Here is a 20,802-nt window from a genome sequence, read left to right as displayed (position 1 = left end):
TAAACCCAAAAGGATGAAAGCCTTGAGTCTTATTTTTAGTTAATAGTTAAAGATGTACACAAAGAAAAAAACAATGCTACTAATTCTCATTAAGCGTGGTAACTTTCTAAACAAATGCAAAAATAAATCTTCCTTTGAAAAATGTAACTATTAGCATGTATATGACTGAGAGTATGGCAAAATGGAACTATCACATAAAATGTTTAATGTAATTTGAATATTAAATTCCCAATAGTGACAGATCATTATAGTTTTTCTAAGTTTTAAAAATGTATCTATAGGGTTGGGGACGCCACTCAGTCGTAAGGTACTTGCTTACCATACTAGCACTGAGTTCAAGCCCCCAAACCACCAAAATAACAACAAAATACTTACCTGTAGAGCATGACATTGTAGGGAAGAAAATTAGGCAAGAGACTCTTAATTATACGTATAGGAAGCCAGAGCATCAGAAGTACAATGGAGCCAAAGACAATCTGCAGTAAGAAACAAGCACAATGCCACTGTGAGTCCAGCAAGCTACTTGGTAAGTGCATTCCACTGGCTGAGGTAAATACAGTCAGTGTGCTCCCCAGCCCTCCCAATCTAAAAGGATACAAAGAACAACAATACTGTATGAAATTAAGATAGCATTGGATTTAAAAAAAAAAAAGGTCTGCTCACCACTGACAAAATAAATCTTCGGAGATGCCTATAAATGGGCAAGTGGATCATTTCCTGTACTGGATTAAAATCTGGATCATTCAAATTCCTTAAAAACCATAAGACACCAGGTCGAAGTACCTGCAAATATATTTAAAGTGTGATAGATACCCAGAAAAATAAGGTCCTAAAGAATTCACAACTGTCAATGGAAAAAGAAGTTCCTTAGCTAGAAATTCTATCAAACTACTGTGCTTTTAATGACTTTTGATGCTTTTAATCGAAAACTGGAAAACACTGAGACCAATTTATTAAGAAATCTGGATCACTGAGGTAAAAATATATAAACATTACTACATACTATATGATGTATAGTATTTAAGGGAAGGATCCAGACCCACCCCCTATCCTCCTCAAATTTTTCACAGAGTAAAGCACAAATGACATTCAGCCTCTGTGATTTCACATTCCATTGCCAGTGGCTTTGTAGGCCTTCTCCTCCATCACCAGTCTTAGTAAATAAGATAAGCTAATTTGTGCAAAGGATTTATTCATTTCCAAAAACAAAGGAGAACAGGAATTGTGCCTTTGTTTCTCATTATTACCCCAGCATAGAGGATAGAATCTGGAACTTGAGATGCATATTAAGGAAACACTAATCTTCCCTCATTTTTAAACCAGTTAGAACAGGATCTGGGAAGGTACCCACCTGGCAAGTAAACTGGGATCATAAAGGATCCTCACTGTAATTCTGTATTTCAAATGTCAGTTCCTAAATATTTCAATATTTTCAATTCTATGAAACTTCTCTTGGGATGAAGTCTAAGACCAGTTTATTATATACCACTTTTAGGAGTTTACAACAGAGTGTAAGTATGACATATATCAAGTAAGAACTTTAGTTTTTAATTAGCCTTGATCATTTTTAAAACTATAACATGCCATTTTTGACATAAAAATCAATTTAAAGTAATCAAACCAAACTCTGTTAGTTATTCCCTCTTAGAATAGTAGAGAATATGGTTTAGTTAGGAAAATACCCTACCTAACCTTTGAGGGATGACTGGGTGTCAGTGCTGTGGGAATTCACTCCAACCATGACCTTGAGGTATCTGGCCCAATAAAAGCATGATTTTTTTTCTGGGTATGTGATTGCTTAAAACTGAGGAGGAGGAGGCAAGTGCTCATCCTCTCTTAGGGTGGTTGGAAACTGGACGGCTGGTCCCGTTGATCGCCAGGCAGAATGGAGGAGGACAACAGCCGTTTACTTTGTTCTGTATCCTCCCCATTTTTTTTTTTTTTAAATCTATCTATCTATTTATTTACTTACATACTTAACTTATTTGTCAGTTTTTTGAGACATAGTTTCTCTGTGTAGCTTTGCGCCTTTCCTGGAACTCATTCTGTAGCCCAGGCTGGCCTCGAACTCACAGAGATCTATCTGCCTGCTTCTGCCTCTCAAGTGCTGGGATTAAAGGTGTGTGCCACCACTGCCCAGCTTCCCATTTTATATCTTTTTTTTTTTTTTTTTTTGGTTTTTCGAGACAGGGTTTCTCTGTGTAGATTTGCGCCTTTCCTGGAGCTCACTTGGTAGCCCAGGCTGGCCTCGAACTCACAGCGATCCACCTGGCTCTGCCTCCCGAGTGCTGGGATTAAAGGCGTGCGCCACCAACGCCCGGCATCCCATTTTATATCTTAATAAGTCCTTGATACCTTTTAACAGACTCTCGTGGATTCGCTTAATAGGTCAAAGCAAATCTCTTCTAAAAAACGCAGAGCACCAACACTTCACTATAGGACCTACCTCTCTCAGTAACAGAATGAAGGAGGCAAAGTAGAACACATACACCATTCCCACCAGCCAGTGCAGAAACATCGTAGTTCCTGGAGCTGACTGAAAGCTCAGTTCTCGATCTTTCAGAGTAGCATCAAACATTTCCTGAGCCAAAACAGAACAGGTTAGAGATCTGTGCTACCTATACAATGCTTAGTACTTCCACCATTAAGAGTAAGATCACCCACCAAATGCACGTAATGTCAATGTTTTCGGTTTTCAGTTCTCTTAATGCCATTTCACAGTGCCACAGGCTATATAAGAGTATATAGTACTTTAAAATCTTGAAGCATGGGCAGACAATGTGGCTCAGTGGGTAAAGGCACTTGCTACCAAGCTGATAACCTGAGTTTGATATCCCTGAGATTCACATGGTAAAGAGAGTGGATGCCTGCAAGTTAGGCTCTCACCGTTACATGAGTAAATACTCAAGATAAATACTGCCATTAAAAATCATGAAGGATAAACAACTAGTTTCACTGGTTCATTTCTTTTCTGTGACATGGTCTCATGTATCTTAGGCCAGCCTAGAACTTGCTCTGCAGCTGAAGGGAACCTGGACGTCCTGACCCTCCGAGCTACCACACTCAGGACTTCATGCATCCTAGGCCAGCATTCTACCAACTGACCTAGGCTTTCAGGCCTTTACTAGTAAAAACTACTACATAGGATCTTCATTTCTTAGTTACAGGTCTTCTTTCACAAAAGGTTTTAAATAATAAAGAATAAGAGTAAACATCAATCTCAGAACCAAGAACAGCTTTTCTACATATATTCTGAAAAATCAAAACTAAAAGCAATTAAAATTTAGTATCATAGTTTTAAAAACTGGCCAACATTAGTATAAAATTTAGGAAGGAAGAATGAGTAACAAAATTCTCCAATAGTTATAAAAGCTCCAATCAAAATACCCTGACATTCAAATACATACAAGACATTAAATAATACTCAAGACAAATTAATGACATTTAGACTCAATAGTGTTACATTCTAAGAATAAGTAAATCACTTTTCTTTAAAAGGAATGTTTTCTAAAGACTTTTTGAAGCTTTGAAATGAAATTATGACAGTGGGTGCTCAACTCACCAGAGAACAAATATCCAGCCACCAGCCACAAATGAGAGGGAACACTCCAATTTCTACCACAACTAACAAAGAAACCTTAATTAAATAAAAATAAAGGTCATCAGTATCAACCAAATGGAGATCAAACCACTTTGAGCTTTCATTTACAATTGGATTACCTTAACTACAATATAGCAGACTCCCAGCAAGCGTCGAGACCTATGAAACTTAACAAGAGTTGCCAAGGCCTGCAGCATCAAGTCAAGGAGACACTGAACACTTGAGAATGGGAGACAAGAAACTCTTCAGGTTATACTAAATGTAATAACAAATTTCATTTATTTCTAATTCTTCCTACACTCATCCCTTCACAAACACTAGCTTTTATGAAGACATAGGGGAAAGCAGCTTTGTTATTAATGAGAACTCTTTGGTATGAATGGCACTGTACCTCCAAGCTGACTCGTTAAAGGATACATGACAAATTATCAGCGTTATTGCTAAAAGTATATATCCAACAATTGTTGTGATTAGACCTTCAAAATGAGATGCTTGGACCTGAAAATAAAACAAATAAATAAGATAAAGCTTTCCCTCGTGGTTGATAACCCAGCTTTTAAGTATACTAAGTGATCTGAATGATAGACAGTAAACTGCTGCTTCAAGATATTTATAATTTAAAAACTGAAATCTCCTTTATGAAGAATCTGGAAACCAGACCCTCTCATATATAGACTGCTAAATATTACTGAAGACTGATGGACAGTAAAGAATAACATTTTATCAAGAGTCAAAATAAGAGAGTGAATGAAATTTCCCAATAAGACCACAATCTTAACACCAGCCCTTATTCTCACAAAGGTGCATTTGCTAAGAGCTGACTGCTAGCATACTGCCCAGCTTGCCCACCAACCTGCTAACAATCTGACCACATCATCTCATACCCTTAGAAGTAACTGTTTAAGCTTCTCTAACTCTCCATTGCTGGTCTAGAGGCTTGCAGAAAGAAAAAATTGGAGAATGACAAACATTTCTCATTCATATCTTTTCATTTCCTGAGTTATGTGTAATAAGTAGCAACAGTTCATAAAGTCAGTGTCTACTGAAACCATTTGTCTCAGTCCTGTAGGTTCTCACAAGCAACCAATAAGAGGCATCAGAGCAGTAGAAGATAATGGAACATTCCCAAAAGTGATCCAAGAACTCACACACACAAAGGAAACAAAAGACCCCAGAGTCAGCTCTTCCTTAAAAGAGAAATCCTCAGAGTCCACAAAGTAGCCATACTCCATGGATCTTTCAAAACTCCAGCTGTGGTAGTCCCTTCTTAGTACAAAAGACAGTCTCTTATTCATGGGCAATGTCATCACCATCTAATTGCTATCAGAGTCAGACATGCACATTAACACTCTTTACTGCTAAAGAGCTGCAGGATGCCAGGTTACTGAAATGTTTGCTAAGCTAATAAAATGTTTTAGATTAAAAAAAAAAAAAAAAAGCAGCAAGCATCTATCCAACTATTCATCCATCATTAGAAAAAGACAAAATGTAAAATATCAGCAATTTCTTGAGAAAACACTATATATAGTCCATTATCCCAAGAGAGACTACTATTCCCTTTTTAAAAATTGATAAATATACTGATATTTTTCAAAATTCACTTTGGACCACCTCAGGAAAGTACAGAGAGGCACACACACATTCATCAAGTGAAGGAAAAGCAACCTATGGGAAACCTCAGGCCCAGCATACTGTGAGGTTCTGCAGCACACCTGTAATGGCTGGCATATGACATGCTACTTCCTGAGCAACTGTCCAGTTTCAAACAAAAAGAACAAGACTGTGCTGACTAAATGTTCCTTTGCACAAGATACATTGAGAAATGAATTCTTCAAAATATTCCTTAGTGGGCTGGAGACATGGTTCAATAGAATTAAGAGCATTTGTTGCTCTTGCAGAAGACCCGGTCCACTTCTCAGTACTAGTATGGTGGCTCACAAGCACTCATAACCTCAGTTCCACGGTATCCAACAAGACACTCATGGCATACATACATGCCAGCAAAGCATTTATACACATAAAATTAAATATTCCTAGCCAGGCAGTGGTGGCACACATCTTTACTCCCAGCACTTGGGAGGCAGAAGCAGGCGATCTCTGAGTTCAAGGCCAGCCTGGTCTACAAAGTGAGTTCCAAAACAACCAGGGCTACTCAGAGAAACCCTGTCTCGGAAAAAAAAAAAAAAAAAAGAAAAAAGAAAATTCCTTAGAAAATAACAAACTTGGGGATAATTAGCAGAAGTAAAGTTCTGTAAGTATTATACTCACATGTTCCTCAAATCCCAAACCAACAAGGGAGAAATGACCAATGTGGTAAGGACAGAATGCTAAAAGAAAGGAGAAAATTTATCATTAGAACAATGAGCACTCTTAATGTAATCGCCACTAAAGGAACCAGGACATCTTTGAGAAACAGTAGGTTCTCGGAGAAAAAACCAAACTGTACCTGGCACAATAAAACATCAAGGTCTAACAAGACCCTGTCAAAAGGACACAGGAACCATTCTGAAGAGGGTGTCACTGGCATTTTTAAAGAGATGATATGAGCTTTAAACATTAATAACAACAATTCAATGACCAAAATTGATGGGAACACATAGAAACCAAATCCATGAGCTCTTCTTAATACTCAAAGCTCCAAATATCAACCACAAAGGAAAAAGGCAGCAACATGAAAAGAAACACTTCACGTCTGGGAAGTGGCCCGCACACCAGCTCCTCACTTTGGACTAATCACTGAAAGGACACCACCTGCCCAGCGTCTCCTGAGAACCAACCTCACACTAACTGGATTGTTGCTGTTGATAAAAATGATCTTTTTTTTTATAGAAAAGCTAGCCAAGAATGACCTTTAAAATGCCAGAATTTGAAACATTCGGCACTTTTCAACACCTAAGGAGGACTGACACTAGGTGTGACACTAAAATATCATTCCACAGATTTCTTTCTTGGTGTAAACGGAAAATGATAAAAATCACATACCTCTTCCTATGTCCCATTCTGAGTCAAAATGCATGCCCAATAACCTTGTCAAAGATGACTGAACCTGACCTGATCAGGCCCTTAAATCTGACTTCCAGTTTAGAAAACATGGCAGACAGAGGATGAGGGTAGAGGACATCAACACACACATCCTAACAGAGTGGAATAGGAAGCTCAGGAAAGACTATTTCAACCTCCCAGTAATGTGCGCACATTATTTGGATCTTTATTCAAACACACCAACTATAAAATGGCACTTGAGGGAACTTTGAATTTGTAAATATGATGGATTACTGGGAAACAATGAATTCTACTAAGTTTTAGATGACACTTTAGTTAAATCAGAAAGTATACTTCATTTTTCTTATTAAAAAATTTTATGCTTCTCTTTTCCTGAAGCTTTTCTAGCCAAATTTCAGTTTGTTCTTAATAAATTATTGTTTCTCCATAGTAACAACAAACATCCTGACTGATAAATACGGCAGAGGATGATTCAATCACTGAGTAAAAATGCAAGGAATGTACTAGGAATCTGGTGTCTAAGTCCACATTATATGTACCTTTATATTCCTAAAGCACAAGTAAAACAAAAACGTGCAACAAAATTCCTAGAAAGCCAAACTTCTATCACGATACCACAAAAACTAAACGCATAGGTACAACTTACCAAAAACAAGAATGAACAATGTATTTAAAGACACCACCCAGAACACGTGTTCCTACAGGAGAAAGCATTAGTAAGAGTCAGTGATATCTCATGTTTAATTGAACAATTCCACTTAGTCATAGTTAAATCCTGAAAATAACTAGAACTGATCGCCCCCACCCCCACCCCACCCAGACAAGGTTTCTTGATGTAGCCCTGGCTGTCCTGGAACCCGTAATGTAGACCAGGCTTGCTTTGAACTCACAGAGATCCACCTGCTTCTGCCTCTCAAGTGCTGGGGTTAAAGGCACACGCCACTATGCCTGGCACATTTTTTATCTTTAACTATTAACTTTAAAATGTTATTTATTGAAAGCAGAATCCTATTACATTCACCCCTACCTCTGATTCCCCTGAAACTGTATAAGGAAGGAAGTCAAGCTGCAAACGACTTTCCTATTTGACTTTAACAACTCCTGCCATTCTTATGAAACACCAATGAGGTAAAGGATATATTTAAGTAAACAGCAAGAGACAGATATTATCTGGATTTTTGTAGCAGTGCTGGCCACTGGATCATGCAACCCTCAAGCCTGTACTTCCTCTGGGCTTCCTGTTCTTGCCATGTCTCCATCTGAGGCAGTTCTGCTACTGCAGACAAGTCCTATCTATTGAAAAATCCCAAATAACTAGCAATTTTGCATTACGTGACCTGAAAACACCATTTTTTCCTTTACAGAATAAACTTCTTGAAAGAATTACCCCTCATTTAAAGACATGCCTTTATTATCTTGTGTGTGTGTGTGTATGTGTGTACCTGTCTGTCTGTCTGTCTGTCTGTGTGGGAGTATATGCACATTAGTACAAGTACCATGGAGCCCCAAACTGTTAGTGTCAGATCCCCTAGAGCTGGAATGACAGGAAGTTGGGCTATCTGACACTGGCACTCAGAACCACAGAACTCGGGTCCTTGGAAAGAGCAGTGTGTATTCTTACCTGATGAGCCATGTCTCCAACTCTAGCCATCTACTTTTAAGTTGCAGCTTTTGGGGTACTGAGATAGCTCACCAAGTGAAAGTGCTTATTGTGAAACCTGACGACATGAGTTTGATCCCAGCTCCCACAGTGGAAGGAGATAACAGATAACAGACTCTGGCTTCTACACACACCAGTAAAGAAAAAACTTAAAAATTAAAAACCATAAAATAAAAAATGAGGTAAGCTTTACTCCTATGCCAGACTTCCAGCTAAGACTGTGGTTCCCACCTGTGGCATGGACAAGGCTGTTTTGTTCTCAATGGTGCAGGCATTAAACATGTAAGACCCAACTTCAAACATCAACTTCTTTTAACTACTATTAACTTTGGACTTTTTCTCAAATATTTAATAACTTTATTAAATGTTAAATAACATTCCTTTAAATATTTCTATTGTCAACATACAAAATAATACTTTCAAGTATCAAATAATCAAAATTCAAAGAGTTATTTGGACTTTTAGTATAAAGAGGAGCATACTCCAAGAATTTGGAGTTACTGGATAACAGAGACAACTCATAATTTCTATCAAAAGTAATACTTCCACTTACCAGAAAAACTAATGATCCATCAAGTCCAAGCATCTAAAATAAAAATAATAAGCATTAATTTAAGATGCATAGGACCTTCTTATAGAAAGATTGCTTTCCTACCAGTATCATTAAACAGTTTCCAATCACTACTTTCTAAACCTATCATTACCAGAATGTTAAAAAAATAACTCTGTGTTTTTAAGTATTATATTTTGTGTCTTCTTTTACCCTAAGTCATATGGAAAATATCATCTAGAAATTTCCATCCTGAGTGTGCTCCCAACCCTAGGTAAGCTAAGGCAGCTACAGAGACAGAGAGTGAACCAGTATCAAAAGGCTGACAGGTGGAGCTCAGTGAAAGAGTGCTTGCCCAGCATGCCCAAGGCCATGGGTTTGTATGCCCAGCACTGAAAAAAAGAAAAAAAAAAAAAAAAAAACCCATCCTGAGTTTCTTACGGTAGTCATTATAGAATTCCTTTTATTTTCTTCAATTACAGTGTGGAAATCCTATTTAAATTTTTACTTAGTTTTTCCCCAAGTCCACAATCTCGGTCGGTCAACCTGCCTCCGGCATGAGCAAGGTTCGCAGGAAAGGCAGGACAGAGGCCGTACTGTCACCGCCTGCACCACAGCTGCCCACCACTTGTTTTTGAAGAAAGTAAATCTTGATTAACTGTTCCCATCAAATTTAACTATGAAATTTGTGTTTACAGCTAAATATCCAAACTTCCAAACCCACCACAGGACTGAAACACAAGGACAAGGGACAGTGAAAGTTCTTACTCTTTCCCAAGTAAGCTCTTCTGCAGCCCGGTCCCACTCCAGAGCGTTCCAGTTCATGTCATCTGAAAACACAATTGCCAATCAAGATCACTGAAAGATGAAACTCTAACTAGTAAGAGCCACTTTTAATTATCATCTGTTGAGAAGTTAAACCACACTTAAAATTTTATCAAACATAATTTACTTCCTAGATTATAAGACAATGCTAGATTGTGGTTAGTACTAGAAAGTTAATAAATAGGATTAAGCCAAAGACAAATCTAATTGATGTGGGTCAAAAAAGAATCTGGTAGATTTGAGAAAAAAGAAGTTAGTCAAGGGATTAACTTTCTAATGAATTAGTAAATTATCAAAAGATAAAAGTTTAAAGCTCAGGCTCATTAGTGGTTAAGAACTCAGACTGTTCTAATGGACCCAATTTAGTCCTTAGCATCTCTCATGTCAAGTGGCTCACAACTGCCTGGAACTCCAGTTCTAGGGGATCACCCTCTTCTGGCCTCCATGAACACCGCACACACAAACACAAACCCACACACACCCACACAAACACACACACACACACACACACACACACACACACACACACTTAGAAATAAACATATATTTAAAATGTAAGAGTTGGATCAGGTGGTACAAAGCCTGTAATCCTACCACTCAGGAGGTTGAGGCAGATGTACTGCAAGTTCTGGGCCAGTCTGAACTACACAGTGAGATCCTGTCTCAAAAAAAGAGTTAAAAAAAAATGCAAAGCAGATAGGGATTAAATAATAAATGAGGAGTGTGCAGTCTGGACTGTGCTTTACTCAGGACTTAAATAAAAGTGGAAGAATACTATGAACACCAGATAGGGCAAGAACAGATGCAAAGACTACTCAAGAGCTACTGCACTAACCAAGACAGGTGACCGCCAAGCACTAGGGCAGAAGCAGCCAAAGCGGTTTTCTCGGAGCCTCTGAGCTTTCCCTGAGAAAGCCGACTGCTCCCATTATCAATTTTGTTTCTTCTTATGTTTCAGGTCTCAGTGCAAAAGTCACTTACTCTGAGTTTCCTGGGGAACCTTATATAAGACAAATATCTTCAGAGCGACCCATATACACTTAACACAGTGTATCTCCTACTTCTTCCTTCCACCAGCACCTCCCAAAAAGGCAGGCCAGGCATTTTGTTCACAACTGAATACTTTGTCTCAAGTGTCTGGCACTATGCACACAGACACTAGCAAAGTGGATCGATGATAACACAAGAGGACAGGCAATGAGCTCTGACAATGCAACACAGGGCCAGAGTTTGCACTGATAGAAAACGAAAAGATGGTTTCTAGAGGTGGCACCTGGCCTGTACTGTACACTTGAGGGGTTCTTTTTTATTTGAAAAGTGCAGTAACTCCATGGAAGCAAAGAGAAAAATATGAGAAACAAAAATAAAAAACAAAAACCCAGGAAATTCTATACCAAGCTCCCTCCTCAAACATGGACCTTATGTACCTGTGTGTTCCTAACTGCTAGCTTGTCGAAACAGAACTCGGACACATCATGAAACATGAAAGCACTGCTCTCTTTGTGCTCAGTGCAAGCTAATAATGACCGGCCGTCCTGAAGGGTGAGCAAGGGCACGGGGCAGACACTACCTTGGGCTCCATTGTTGGCGTCAGCAGCATCTTCCACACCCGCATCATCTTCCTCCTCATTGTCCTCCTCCTCCTCTTCTGCTTGACCGTCCTGGGCATCAGGGTTCTCACCCAGCACTGCATTCTCACCTGCTGGGTTAGCTGGCTGATCAGCAGCAGCGTTCTCTGCACCATTTCCTCCTACAGGAGCCTAAAATGAAAGAAAAGCCCAGGAATTCACCCACGTGGCTCAGTTTTACTCTAGTTCCAAATCATACTTTACCCTGCAAGAAAAACAAAACCAGCAAAGACAACCCCACTAAAGTTAAAAAAAGAAGTATCTTTCAGGCTCATCTCTTTTAAATGTATCTCATTTATGACCAACTTGGTACATAAGAATGTGAACTCACTTTTCAATGTACACATTTCAGAAAGCACTAGAGGGCTGGGGAAACAGTTTCTGTGGGCAAAGCACTTGCCACCCAAGTGTGAGGACTGGTTTGGATTCCCAGAACTCAAATAAAGCTGGGCACAGTAAAGCATCTGTAATTCTGTGCTCCAACATGGGGACAGAAGAATCCCTGGAAGCTCACGGACCAACTATAGAGAACCCAAGATGCTGTCTGTCTTCAATAAGGTACAAGGCAAGGACTTACACCAAAGGTGGTCCTATGGCCTACACATGCACACAATGGCACATACACAACTACACTTATATACATACACATGAACACAGATACACACACACACAGCATTATAAAATATGGGCAAATCTGGCTATCTTAAACACATCATCCATAATCTTTTATAAATATGACAAGTATGTCTAATTCTCTTAGGGATGAAAACACATTTTTTAAAAAAATGTATGCACATGTATACACACATATACACCTTAATTTGCTGCTATTAACACTTGAGTAACTGATTTCTAGTTTGACTTAGAGAATAGGATTTTCCATATATGGCCTTTATTGATTCCCAAATGCATTTTCTTCTGGCTCTTTTGGGCTACCAAGCCAAGCATGGTGGCCCAGGGTGGTAATTACAGCTACTATAGGGAAAAAGGTAGATTTGAAGCAGGAGGATTATAAGTCTGAGGCCTACTGTTGGACTTGGCCGGATTCTTATCTCAAACCAAAAATAAAAGGGCTGAAGGTGTGACTCAATGGAAGGGTAGTTACCTAGCACATGTGAAGTCTTGGACTCAATCCTCAATTCCAGAAAATTATAAAAAAATCAAAATTCTGCTACCAACCAAATGCAAAGACATAATTCCATTTAACTGTTAAGTTAAAACACAATTCCCAGGGCTGGAGAGATGGCTCATCGATTAAGAGCACTGGCTATTCTTCCAGAGGACCTGGGTTCAATTCCAAGAACCCACGTGGTAGTTCACAACTGTCTGTAACTCTAGTTCCAGAGGATCTGATACCTTCATACCAATGCACATAAAATAAATTTAAATAAATTATTTAGAAAAAAACAATTCCCTTGGATTTAATGAAAATCCTGAAACAAAACTACATTAAATGCTTCAAACTACAAGGTAGAATAGCAATAGTGCTTCTCTTAATCTTCTCTAGCAGCACTACCTGCATAGACGTGGGGTATACCCCTACTGCTCTTAGGGAAGGAGGAGGAAAGTGAGTTTGAGGCCGGTTTGGCCTACATATCAAGACCCAGTCTAAAAATTAACAAAACGACTATGGGTATGTATGGCTCGGTGACAGAATGCTGGCCAGTGTGCTCATGGCCCTGGGTTCCATCCCCAGAACAAGGGGTGTGTGCGGCAGGGCTTGTGGTGTTGGGTTCATCTATGCATGATTTTCTAAGGAAAAGGCGTACTCTGTAGTAAAAAAATTCCAGACTTAATGAAATCAATCTTATTATTAAATAATCATTAATATTATTTATTAATAAATTGTTATTTATTATATATAAATTATCTATAATACTGTATAATTTATAATAAATTATTAATAAATGATAAATGTTATTAATATTATTAAATAATTATTAATATCAATATTAAAAAATCATAGGAACAAAGATTAATTACCACTGAATAGTTTGTGACCAACTGTTTCACTGAAAAAAGTATATGAAGTGTGAACTTTTCACTTCACTGAGCAGTAGCTGTGTGACATTCTTGGCCCTACAATTTCCCAGCAGGCAAGATACTAAAAACCTCTTGCTGTGCCCTCCTGTTAACAGGCTGCCAAGTATCCTTGTAAGTGAGCACATCGTCACTCATAAGAAAACCGTACACAATTCTTTTCTTCTTTAATTTTGTGTGTTGTGTGTGCACATGCCCACAGAGAGAGCTACACATGCCACACTGCATGTACAGAGGTGACAGGACAGCTCTTCTCTGTACACTGGCTTCTGGGAACTCCAAGTAGGGTTATCAGGACTGGGTGGCAAGCATATCTTCCTACTGTGCCATCTGACTGACCAAGTTTGCTACTTTTGATAAAGTTTTTCCTACATAATAGAAAAGGCATTTCACATACGAAGAAAAAAGCTGGGATAGGTGTAGAACACTCCTAAATGTTGTGCAGCATGTCAGAAACCTGTGTGTGTTTGTGCGTGCGTGCGTGCGTGCGTGTTTTGAGTCAGGGTCTCTCTACTATGTAGCCCTGGCTATCTTGGAACCCACTGAGCTCCACCTGCCTCTGCCTCCTGTGCTGGATTGCAGGTGCGGCCACCACTTAGCTATAGGAAATTGTTTCTTACCTTCTGGGCCCAAGTTAAGCTGCTGACCCATGCAAAGAGAATGGAAGAGTGTGTTAGTATTCCCACTAACACTGTTCCGATTTTGGAAGATTAGTCAGAGAAACATTCTTTTTCCATTCCACAGTCCTCCCAATCCCTCAAACTTTCCCACTGTCCTCTTCTATGACATGAGCACATTTAGGTGGCACATGAAAGTCAAGGGTTTGGATTGTAGAGGGTGACAATAACTTTCAGATACTGCCCAAGGAAGATACATTTCACGTGAGGGCTTACCTCATTTTGGTGGTGTCCAGCAGCATTGAAGGCTGGAGCAGCATGCTCCAGCCAAATTGGTGCTCCCCCATGGACTATCTGCTCTCGTAACCACACCAGGCTAATGAATGCACAAAGTGTGCATGTTACCACAAAACAGCCCTGTAAGCAATCTGCCAACAAATTTTCCCTATTTAAAAAAAAAAAAAAATTAGACACAATTAACTTCAAAGGACACTTGAAAAAAAACCCAGAAAAATCTTAACTTTTCAGTAAAATTCAGTTGCTTCTAAAGGATTATATATAATGACATTGAAATTCTATCTTATAAGCTAGCTAATATGTACATTTATATACTTATATTATTGTATACTTATATTAAGTAGATATAAAATAACATCAGAATATACAGCTATTAATTATCCAGCCTATCCTTTTAGCACAGCCAAGAAACAGGAGTATAAAGGTTAAAAAAAAAAAATCCAGCAAAAACACTCAACAAACCCAAACATTGCATTTATACAATTTACTAAGTTGAGCAATTCTGCTTGATCCTTCTAACAGAACTTTAAAGCTTAACTGACAGGGGTAACTGACAGGGAAGCACATAAATGAACACACTCAATAAGAAAGGTGGGAAGCTCCCTCAGTGACTGATAAAATGGCAACATAAAGAAGGTTGAAGGACACTCAGTATACCACGGACCAGATAGAGAAACTCACAATGCATGGTGCAGAAACTCTTTAAATGGTAAACCTAGCTTTAATGCTAGCTGCAAAAATACCAAAATAAATCCAAAGAGGCAGAGTGTGGTTCCTTTAGTAACCACACATGGAAATGTTAGATTTGTAACACTTGGGAGTCTTTGCTCCTTTTCTGAAGAAATGTATTCTTCACTATCTATGTCTGTGATTTCAGAATAATTCAAGCATAACTCAAAAATGATAGATGTTAGAAAACTGACTACTTTTTTGTCCCTGGTAAATTTAAGGAAAGGTCAGTCTGAGAGACCTCAGCCTAGCAGCCCCACACTGTAACTGCTATCATTCCAAAGGAGGTCCTGTCTACAGTATCTCCAAACCATCCCTTACTAAAGGGATCATCAAAATCAGGATGAGTTGGGGCTGAAATATTCCTTCTCCATTTCTTCTTTGCCAAACAACTAACTTCTTATAGATTTTAAATGGAACCACACTTTAGAGCCCTTTTCTCTAATGCCTGCTTCCACGTGAACTAGCTTCATTTTTGCCTAGTCCTGAGGTGAGGATGCCCACATTCCAGAGCTTAGAAAAGGGCTTATGGGCTCCCACTATCCCAGTTTCAGAATGCTGAGCCAAAGTCCTCTTGTGGAGAAGCCTCCATTAACCTTCTGAAGATGAAAGGCTGTGTGGATAACTCTGGCACCTCAGACAGACCCATCTTAGACAATCCAGCTCCAGGAAAGACACATGTGACTCAGACAAGCTTGGAGATGAACTGCCCAACTAAGCACACCTAAGCCACACCAACTCTGACCTCCAGAACTGTGAGCAAGTAAAATGGCAGCTATCTGACACCATGATGTCTCAGAATTGTGTTTTGCACATTTGTGTAAATGAGATGGTTTGCCTGGAGATAACCCAACTCATCTGCACATAACTCATACTGCCACATACGGTACATGTGCAGAATTTTCAGGAAAAAGTTGTATACTATAGAGAATATATAATACTCTCCCTCCCCCCTAGCATTCTTCTGTGAGTAGTCTAAAGAAGGAAGTGTAGCCCACAAGCCAGTCAACTGACATGCCAACACAGGCCCAGCCAAGTGCTAACGTCACATGAAGAGAAAAGCCACAGTGAACAACTTTTTAATGCACAAATCAAGTAGCTTCCTTGTTAGAAGGAAAAAAAACGAATTGCTGTTCTTAGATGAATTTTCAAATAATAAGAATAAAAACATAGGTTAGGTATAGTGACACATGCCTTTAATCCCAGCACTTGGGAGGCAAAGGCAAGTGGACCATGGTGAATTCAAGACCAGACTGGTCTACAGAGCAAGTTCCAGGACAGTCAGGGCTATTATACTACAGAGAAAGCCTGTCTCAAAAACCAAAACAAACAAACAAACAAAGGAATATATACAAGAGGAAAAACATCCTTCACATTGCCCAAATTCCATTCTCACACTTGATACTCACGTTGACAGCATGTCTAGTGGCAGTGTCAGTAGTGAGCTCACGGAGCCAGTAAACAAGCACTTGTAGATGCGGCCTACAAACAAGGGCACAATGGCATAGTCACAACTAGCACCATGAACTCACAATGGCTCAAGGAAGCAGAGGTCAAGTGGAACATCACAGGCACCAAGAAAACAAGCTTTCTTGTTCTCTGTAGGCCTGAGTCTCATACTGGGTTTTAGTTTTTGTTGTTTTTTTAATTGCAGGCCTGTCTGCATGGTTGTCTGAGTATGAGCACCCACATACCATGGTGTGTGTGTGTGTGTGTGTGTGTGTGTGTGTGTGTGTGTGTGTGTAGAAGTCAGAAGACAACTTTCTACCTACCGTGGGTTCCAAGGATGAAACTCAGAAGCTTGTATGACAAATGCGTTTACCTACTGAGGTAGCTAACTGGCCTCAATATACTACTTCTTAGCTAGGCAGTGGTAGTACCCACCTTTAATCCCAGCGCTCAGGAGGCAGAGGCAGGTGATCTCTGGGTGCAAGGCCAGCCTGGTCTACAGAGCAAGTTCCAGGACAGCCAGGACTACACAGAGAAACATTGTTTCAGCATGGGGAGGGAAAAAAAGCAAAACAAAAAAAAAAACAAAACAAAAAAAGCAAAACAAAACCTATTTTCTAAGAGCATAAAAAGAGTAAACAGTAAATTCTCCATGGCAGTGTTGGCTGGTCTCTGCAGAACCATTTGAAAGTAGGGCCTCACACGTGTTAGACAAGAGTTCTACACTGAGCTACATTCTTAGTTCTAGGTATCTTAAACTTGCTTAGATGTTAAGGGGGCTAGATTAATGATCTAAATCATAACATGAAGATTGTTTTTAAATCTAGAACTACAAAATTCAGTAACTATTTGTAAAAACAAAAGATTTCAGTTTGGGAATCAGGCGTCTTTGAACTGAGAAGCTTCTTCAGCACAGTGCATAATCCAATGACCTTCAGGGACCAATGAGATGGCTGACCCCAGCAACCTCTGCTCAACCCTGGGAACCCATGGAAAGCTGGAGAGACAAACATTCCACAAAGTCGTTCTGACCTCCACACACACCATAGCATAAGAGCACACACATAGAAAATTGTTTTTAAAAGACTTTTAAAAAAAAAGTTTCAAAAGGTCTTAAACAAAGACTATCTTAAATTATGGCCATGGAGGGAAAACACAAGCATAAAAGAATTCATTGTCATCCTTAACCCTCTTGTTCAGAAAAGGTAGAATGTTGTTTAGTGAGAAAGGCAGAATTCTAGAGAGAAAGCAGTAACAAGACTAGGGCTTTAGAAAGGGACTAAGGAAATGCTGAGGCTTTTCTTCAGAACACTTCTTGCACATTAGTTCAAGCACTGTCCTTAGTCTTATGTCAGACACTTTCAATGAGTTCAATGGTTTCTTTTACTAGTCAACTCAAAAGGGCAGAAGAATAAAAAGTGTCCATAATGGAAATTACTTACATCCCTATATAAAAGGAAGCAAACATGCTTATAATAAGTAAAACTAACAAACCAACCACCAGTCAATACCCAAATGGACTGACAGCATTAGGGCTCCTCAGAACTCTGGCATGTACTAGGAAAGAGGGATGGGAAACAGAACTAAAAAGTAGAGTCTGGGGGCTGGAGAGATGGCTCAGCAGTTAAGAGAACTGGCTGCTCTTCTAGAGGTCCTGAGTTCAATTCCCAGCAATCACATGGTGGCTCACAACTATCTATAGCGGGACCTGATGCCCTCTTCTGGCATAAAGTTGTACATGCAGATAGAGCACATTATATATATAAATTAATTAATTTTAAAAAATTAAAAAAAAGTCTGTAAGAGTATGTATTATATGATGCACATGTGTATATGCAAAGTCAGGACAGAAATCAAGCTAATTACAGTGAAGTCAAACATTCACTTATGCTCGACTGTATGATCTGTTGATTTTAGAAAGGCATGTTGTCTTCCACTTCAACTGAATGATTTTTTTCTTTTTCAATTCTTATGCCCCATGAAGACCAAGCTGGCCTCCAACTGGAGATCCTCCTGCTTCAGCCTCTATATAGATAGGATTAAGGTGTGTATCATTTACAGTGTGTATCATTTACAAGTTTAAGGTGGCAAACATTCTGAACACCTAAGTGTATTTTGTTCTTCCAACTGAGTATATTTGGAAGGTGAGGAATTTACAGTAAAAAACTGTTTTATCTGGACTTGCTACTGTCCTGTTTAGGTTTGTGGTCTCCTTCATAACAGAAATGATCAACTCCTCATCTCCAATAACCTTACCTTGTAGAACAACTTGCTAGGTGTTACTAAAAGTGCCAGCTCTAGCTTCCACCTCTCCTATTTCTCTTACTCGAACTACTTTGTCCCTCTGAATTATATTGTAGGAGAATTCACTGGCTAGATGCTCACTAAAGTCACTCTCCACCAGTGCTTATGTCTTTCATCTCTGTAGGTAGTCAAGCTAGTTTTACTTAAGGAGACATGAGAATGTAAATTACATCGTATCTAAAACCCTTGCTTGTTTTAAAGTCCACAGAATCCTATCTATATACTCTGCCATTCATGTATTATCAATACCGCTCCACGTCTTTAAGAAAAACACCCTTCCCTCCTCCAGAAACAACTCAGTGAAGATGTTTTCTAAACAAGGCTTTCCTAATATATGATAACATAAATCAACTAATTAAACATCATTCGTAGTATTAGGCAACACAATTAAAATATAAATCATTTATAAAATAAAAAAGTTATTAAATAACTCCAGAAGAGGGATGAATACTCACATGCTGTAAGAGGAACAACTCCCAACCATGCAAAGGCCACAAGTGTATAATGAAACCAGTATCGTATTGCAGTGCCAATACTTGTAACCAGTCCAGCAAATATGTCTTGGATTGGTAGCCGTGAAGGCATATCTGGAGAATAAACTGTAAGAGGAAAAAAATACACAGGATTTCATGAGGACTTTTAAATAACTTAATTCATAAATACAAAGTAGAGATATTGTGCTTAAGTATTTTTCCTATATGCCACTGAATGTCGAATCATTATGATAATGCTACATTTATACAAGTCTCTTTTTTTATAGAAACCACAACTAAAATACGTAAATGAACAACAACAAAAAAAAAAAGACCACAGAGCAGAGAAAAAGCATCGAGAGGAAGAAATCTACCTCCTCTGCTTACAGCCTTGAATCTCAAGCAGTATCAGTTTACACATATGTAACATGCAAGCCATACAATGACATGGCTTCTCAAACTATAAAGGATCAAGAAAAGGTAACAAGGGCAAAAGCAAATCTGAAGGCATGTTATCAGAGAGCTTCCCAAATGCAGGCATTGGCCATGGCACCCAACAGCCTGTGACAGTCATTTCATGAAGGACCAACAGTTCACTGACGTCACTTAGCCAACCCTCCCCCAATTCTAACATCTTACTTTAATTTTCAAATGATAAATTCAGACATCTTTGCAAAATGTAATTCAAATGTGGTTCAAGAACAGTCCCACATTTTAGGAAATATCTTCCTAAGAATTGTTCCAGTAAAAACTGCTATTTATTAAAAAGCTCTACTTCAGATAATACACATTGTCTTTCAAATACCTCTTTCTCTAAAGGGCCCAAAACAAGGAATTATTATATAAAATCAATGATCTAAAATCTATAAAACAGAGCTGGGGGAGGGGAAATATAACCAAAACTAAACAAAAAGACAATGCTGGCGAGTACTTCAGATACATAGTGCTTGCTTAGCACAGATAACATGCTAGGTTTAATACTAAGCAGTCAAAAAATAGTAAAAACAAAACATTCAAGAGCAGTATCACAAAACTACTCGTCTAGAACATAAGTCATAAGCTCCAACAAATGGCAAGTCTGCACATGCCACAGATCACCCAGCCAACAGGACACTTGGTGGAAAGGACAGGAGAGCTTCCTGAGGAAGGTCTACAGGAAACACTGCACAAATGTCAGGAGAAAAGCAAGCATACAAAGTAAAAGTCCACAGGATATTTTCTATTAGTCAAATTTCATGAAGACATTCAACCATTTAGTCTAGTTTGCTATAAATCTTTACAAGCAGTAATGAGTTTATACAACAGAGAAAATAAGGACTATTACAGAATACAAGTGGCATTTTTGCTGGCAATGAATAAATAAAACACAGTAACTTCAATTATACATGTTTGTCAGATAGCAAGCAAAACTAATGATAAGTTACAGTATTTGTTCTAAGAAGCACAAGAGTCTTAAAAAAATGTTAAATACAAAAAATCAGGTGCAATGTATAAGGATCACAACATGAAAAACTGTGCTTCAAGTTTTTAATAATTCGCCAGTACAGTACTATCTATTTGATATAACACAAGTATTATCATTAAAATTTTAGACATCTGAAAAATAGTTACTGAAGCCTTACAACA

At 38.7% G+C, this 20,802-nt stretch overlaps 1 protein-coding gene across 4 annotated transcripts in view; it reads right to left on the bottom strand.

Annotated features, from left to right (window-relative positions):
* Marchf6 (membrane associated ring-CH-type finger 6) overlaps nucleotides 1-20,802 on the bottom strand; it is a 66,726-nt gene that overhangs the window by 23,092 nt on the left and 22,832 nt on the right. For all 4 annotated transcript variants that reach the window (XM_028882034.2, XM_028882036.2, XM_028882035.2 and 1 more), the window contains exons 4-17: nucleotides 19,159-19,302; nucleotides 16,360-16,432; nucleotides 14,201-14,369; nucleotides 11,210-11,399; nucleotides 9,583-9,644; nucleotides 8,818-8,850; nucleotides 7,251-7,302; nucleotides 5,870-5,928; nucleotides 4,019-4,099; nucleotides 3,721-3,789; nucleotides 3,563-3,637; nucleotides 2,447-2,581; nucleotides 664-783; nucleotides 376-476 (exon numbers count right to left, since the gene is read on the bottom strand). In XM_028882034.2, the coding sequence (XP_028737867.1) occupies nucleotides 376-476; nucleotides 664-783; nucleotides 2,447-2,581; nucleotides 3,563-3,637; nucleotides 3,721-3,789; nucleotides 4,019-4,099; nucleotides 5,870-5,928; nucleotides 7,251-7,302; nucleotides 8,818-8,850; nucleotides 9,583-9,644; nucleotides 11,210-11,399; nucleotides 14,201-14,369; nucleotides 16,360-16,432; nucleotides 19,159-19,302 (1,363 nt within the window). The remainder of the gene's footprint in view (nucleotides 1-375; nucleotides 477-663; nucleotides 784-2,446; nucleotides 2,582-3,562; nucleotides 3,638-3,720; nucleotides 3,790-4,018; nucleotides 4,100-5,869; nucleotides 5,929-7,250; nucleotides 7,303-8,817; nucleotides 8,851-9,582; nucleotides 9,645-11,209; nucleotides 11,400-14,200; nucleotides 14,370-16,359; nucleotides 16,433-19,158; nucleotides 19,303-20,802) is intronic.

The sequence above is a fragment of the Peromyscus leucopus genome, chromosome 11, assembly GCF_004664715.2.
Source record: "Peromyscus leucopus breed LL Stock chromosome 11, UCI_PerLeu_2.1, whole genome shotgun sequence".
In the NCBI taxonomy this organism is placed as follows: domain Eukaryota; kingdom Metazoa; phylum Chordata; class Mammalia; order Rodentia; family Cricetidae; genus Peromyscus; species Peromyscus leucopus.
The sequence above is the reverse complement of the archived record's forward strand: the minus strand, read 5'-3'. Positions and strand labels throughout refer to the sequence as shown.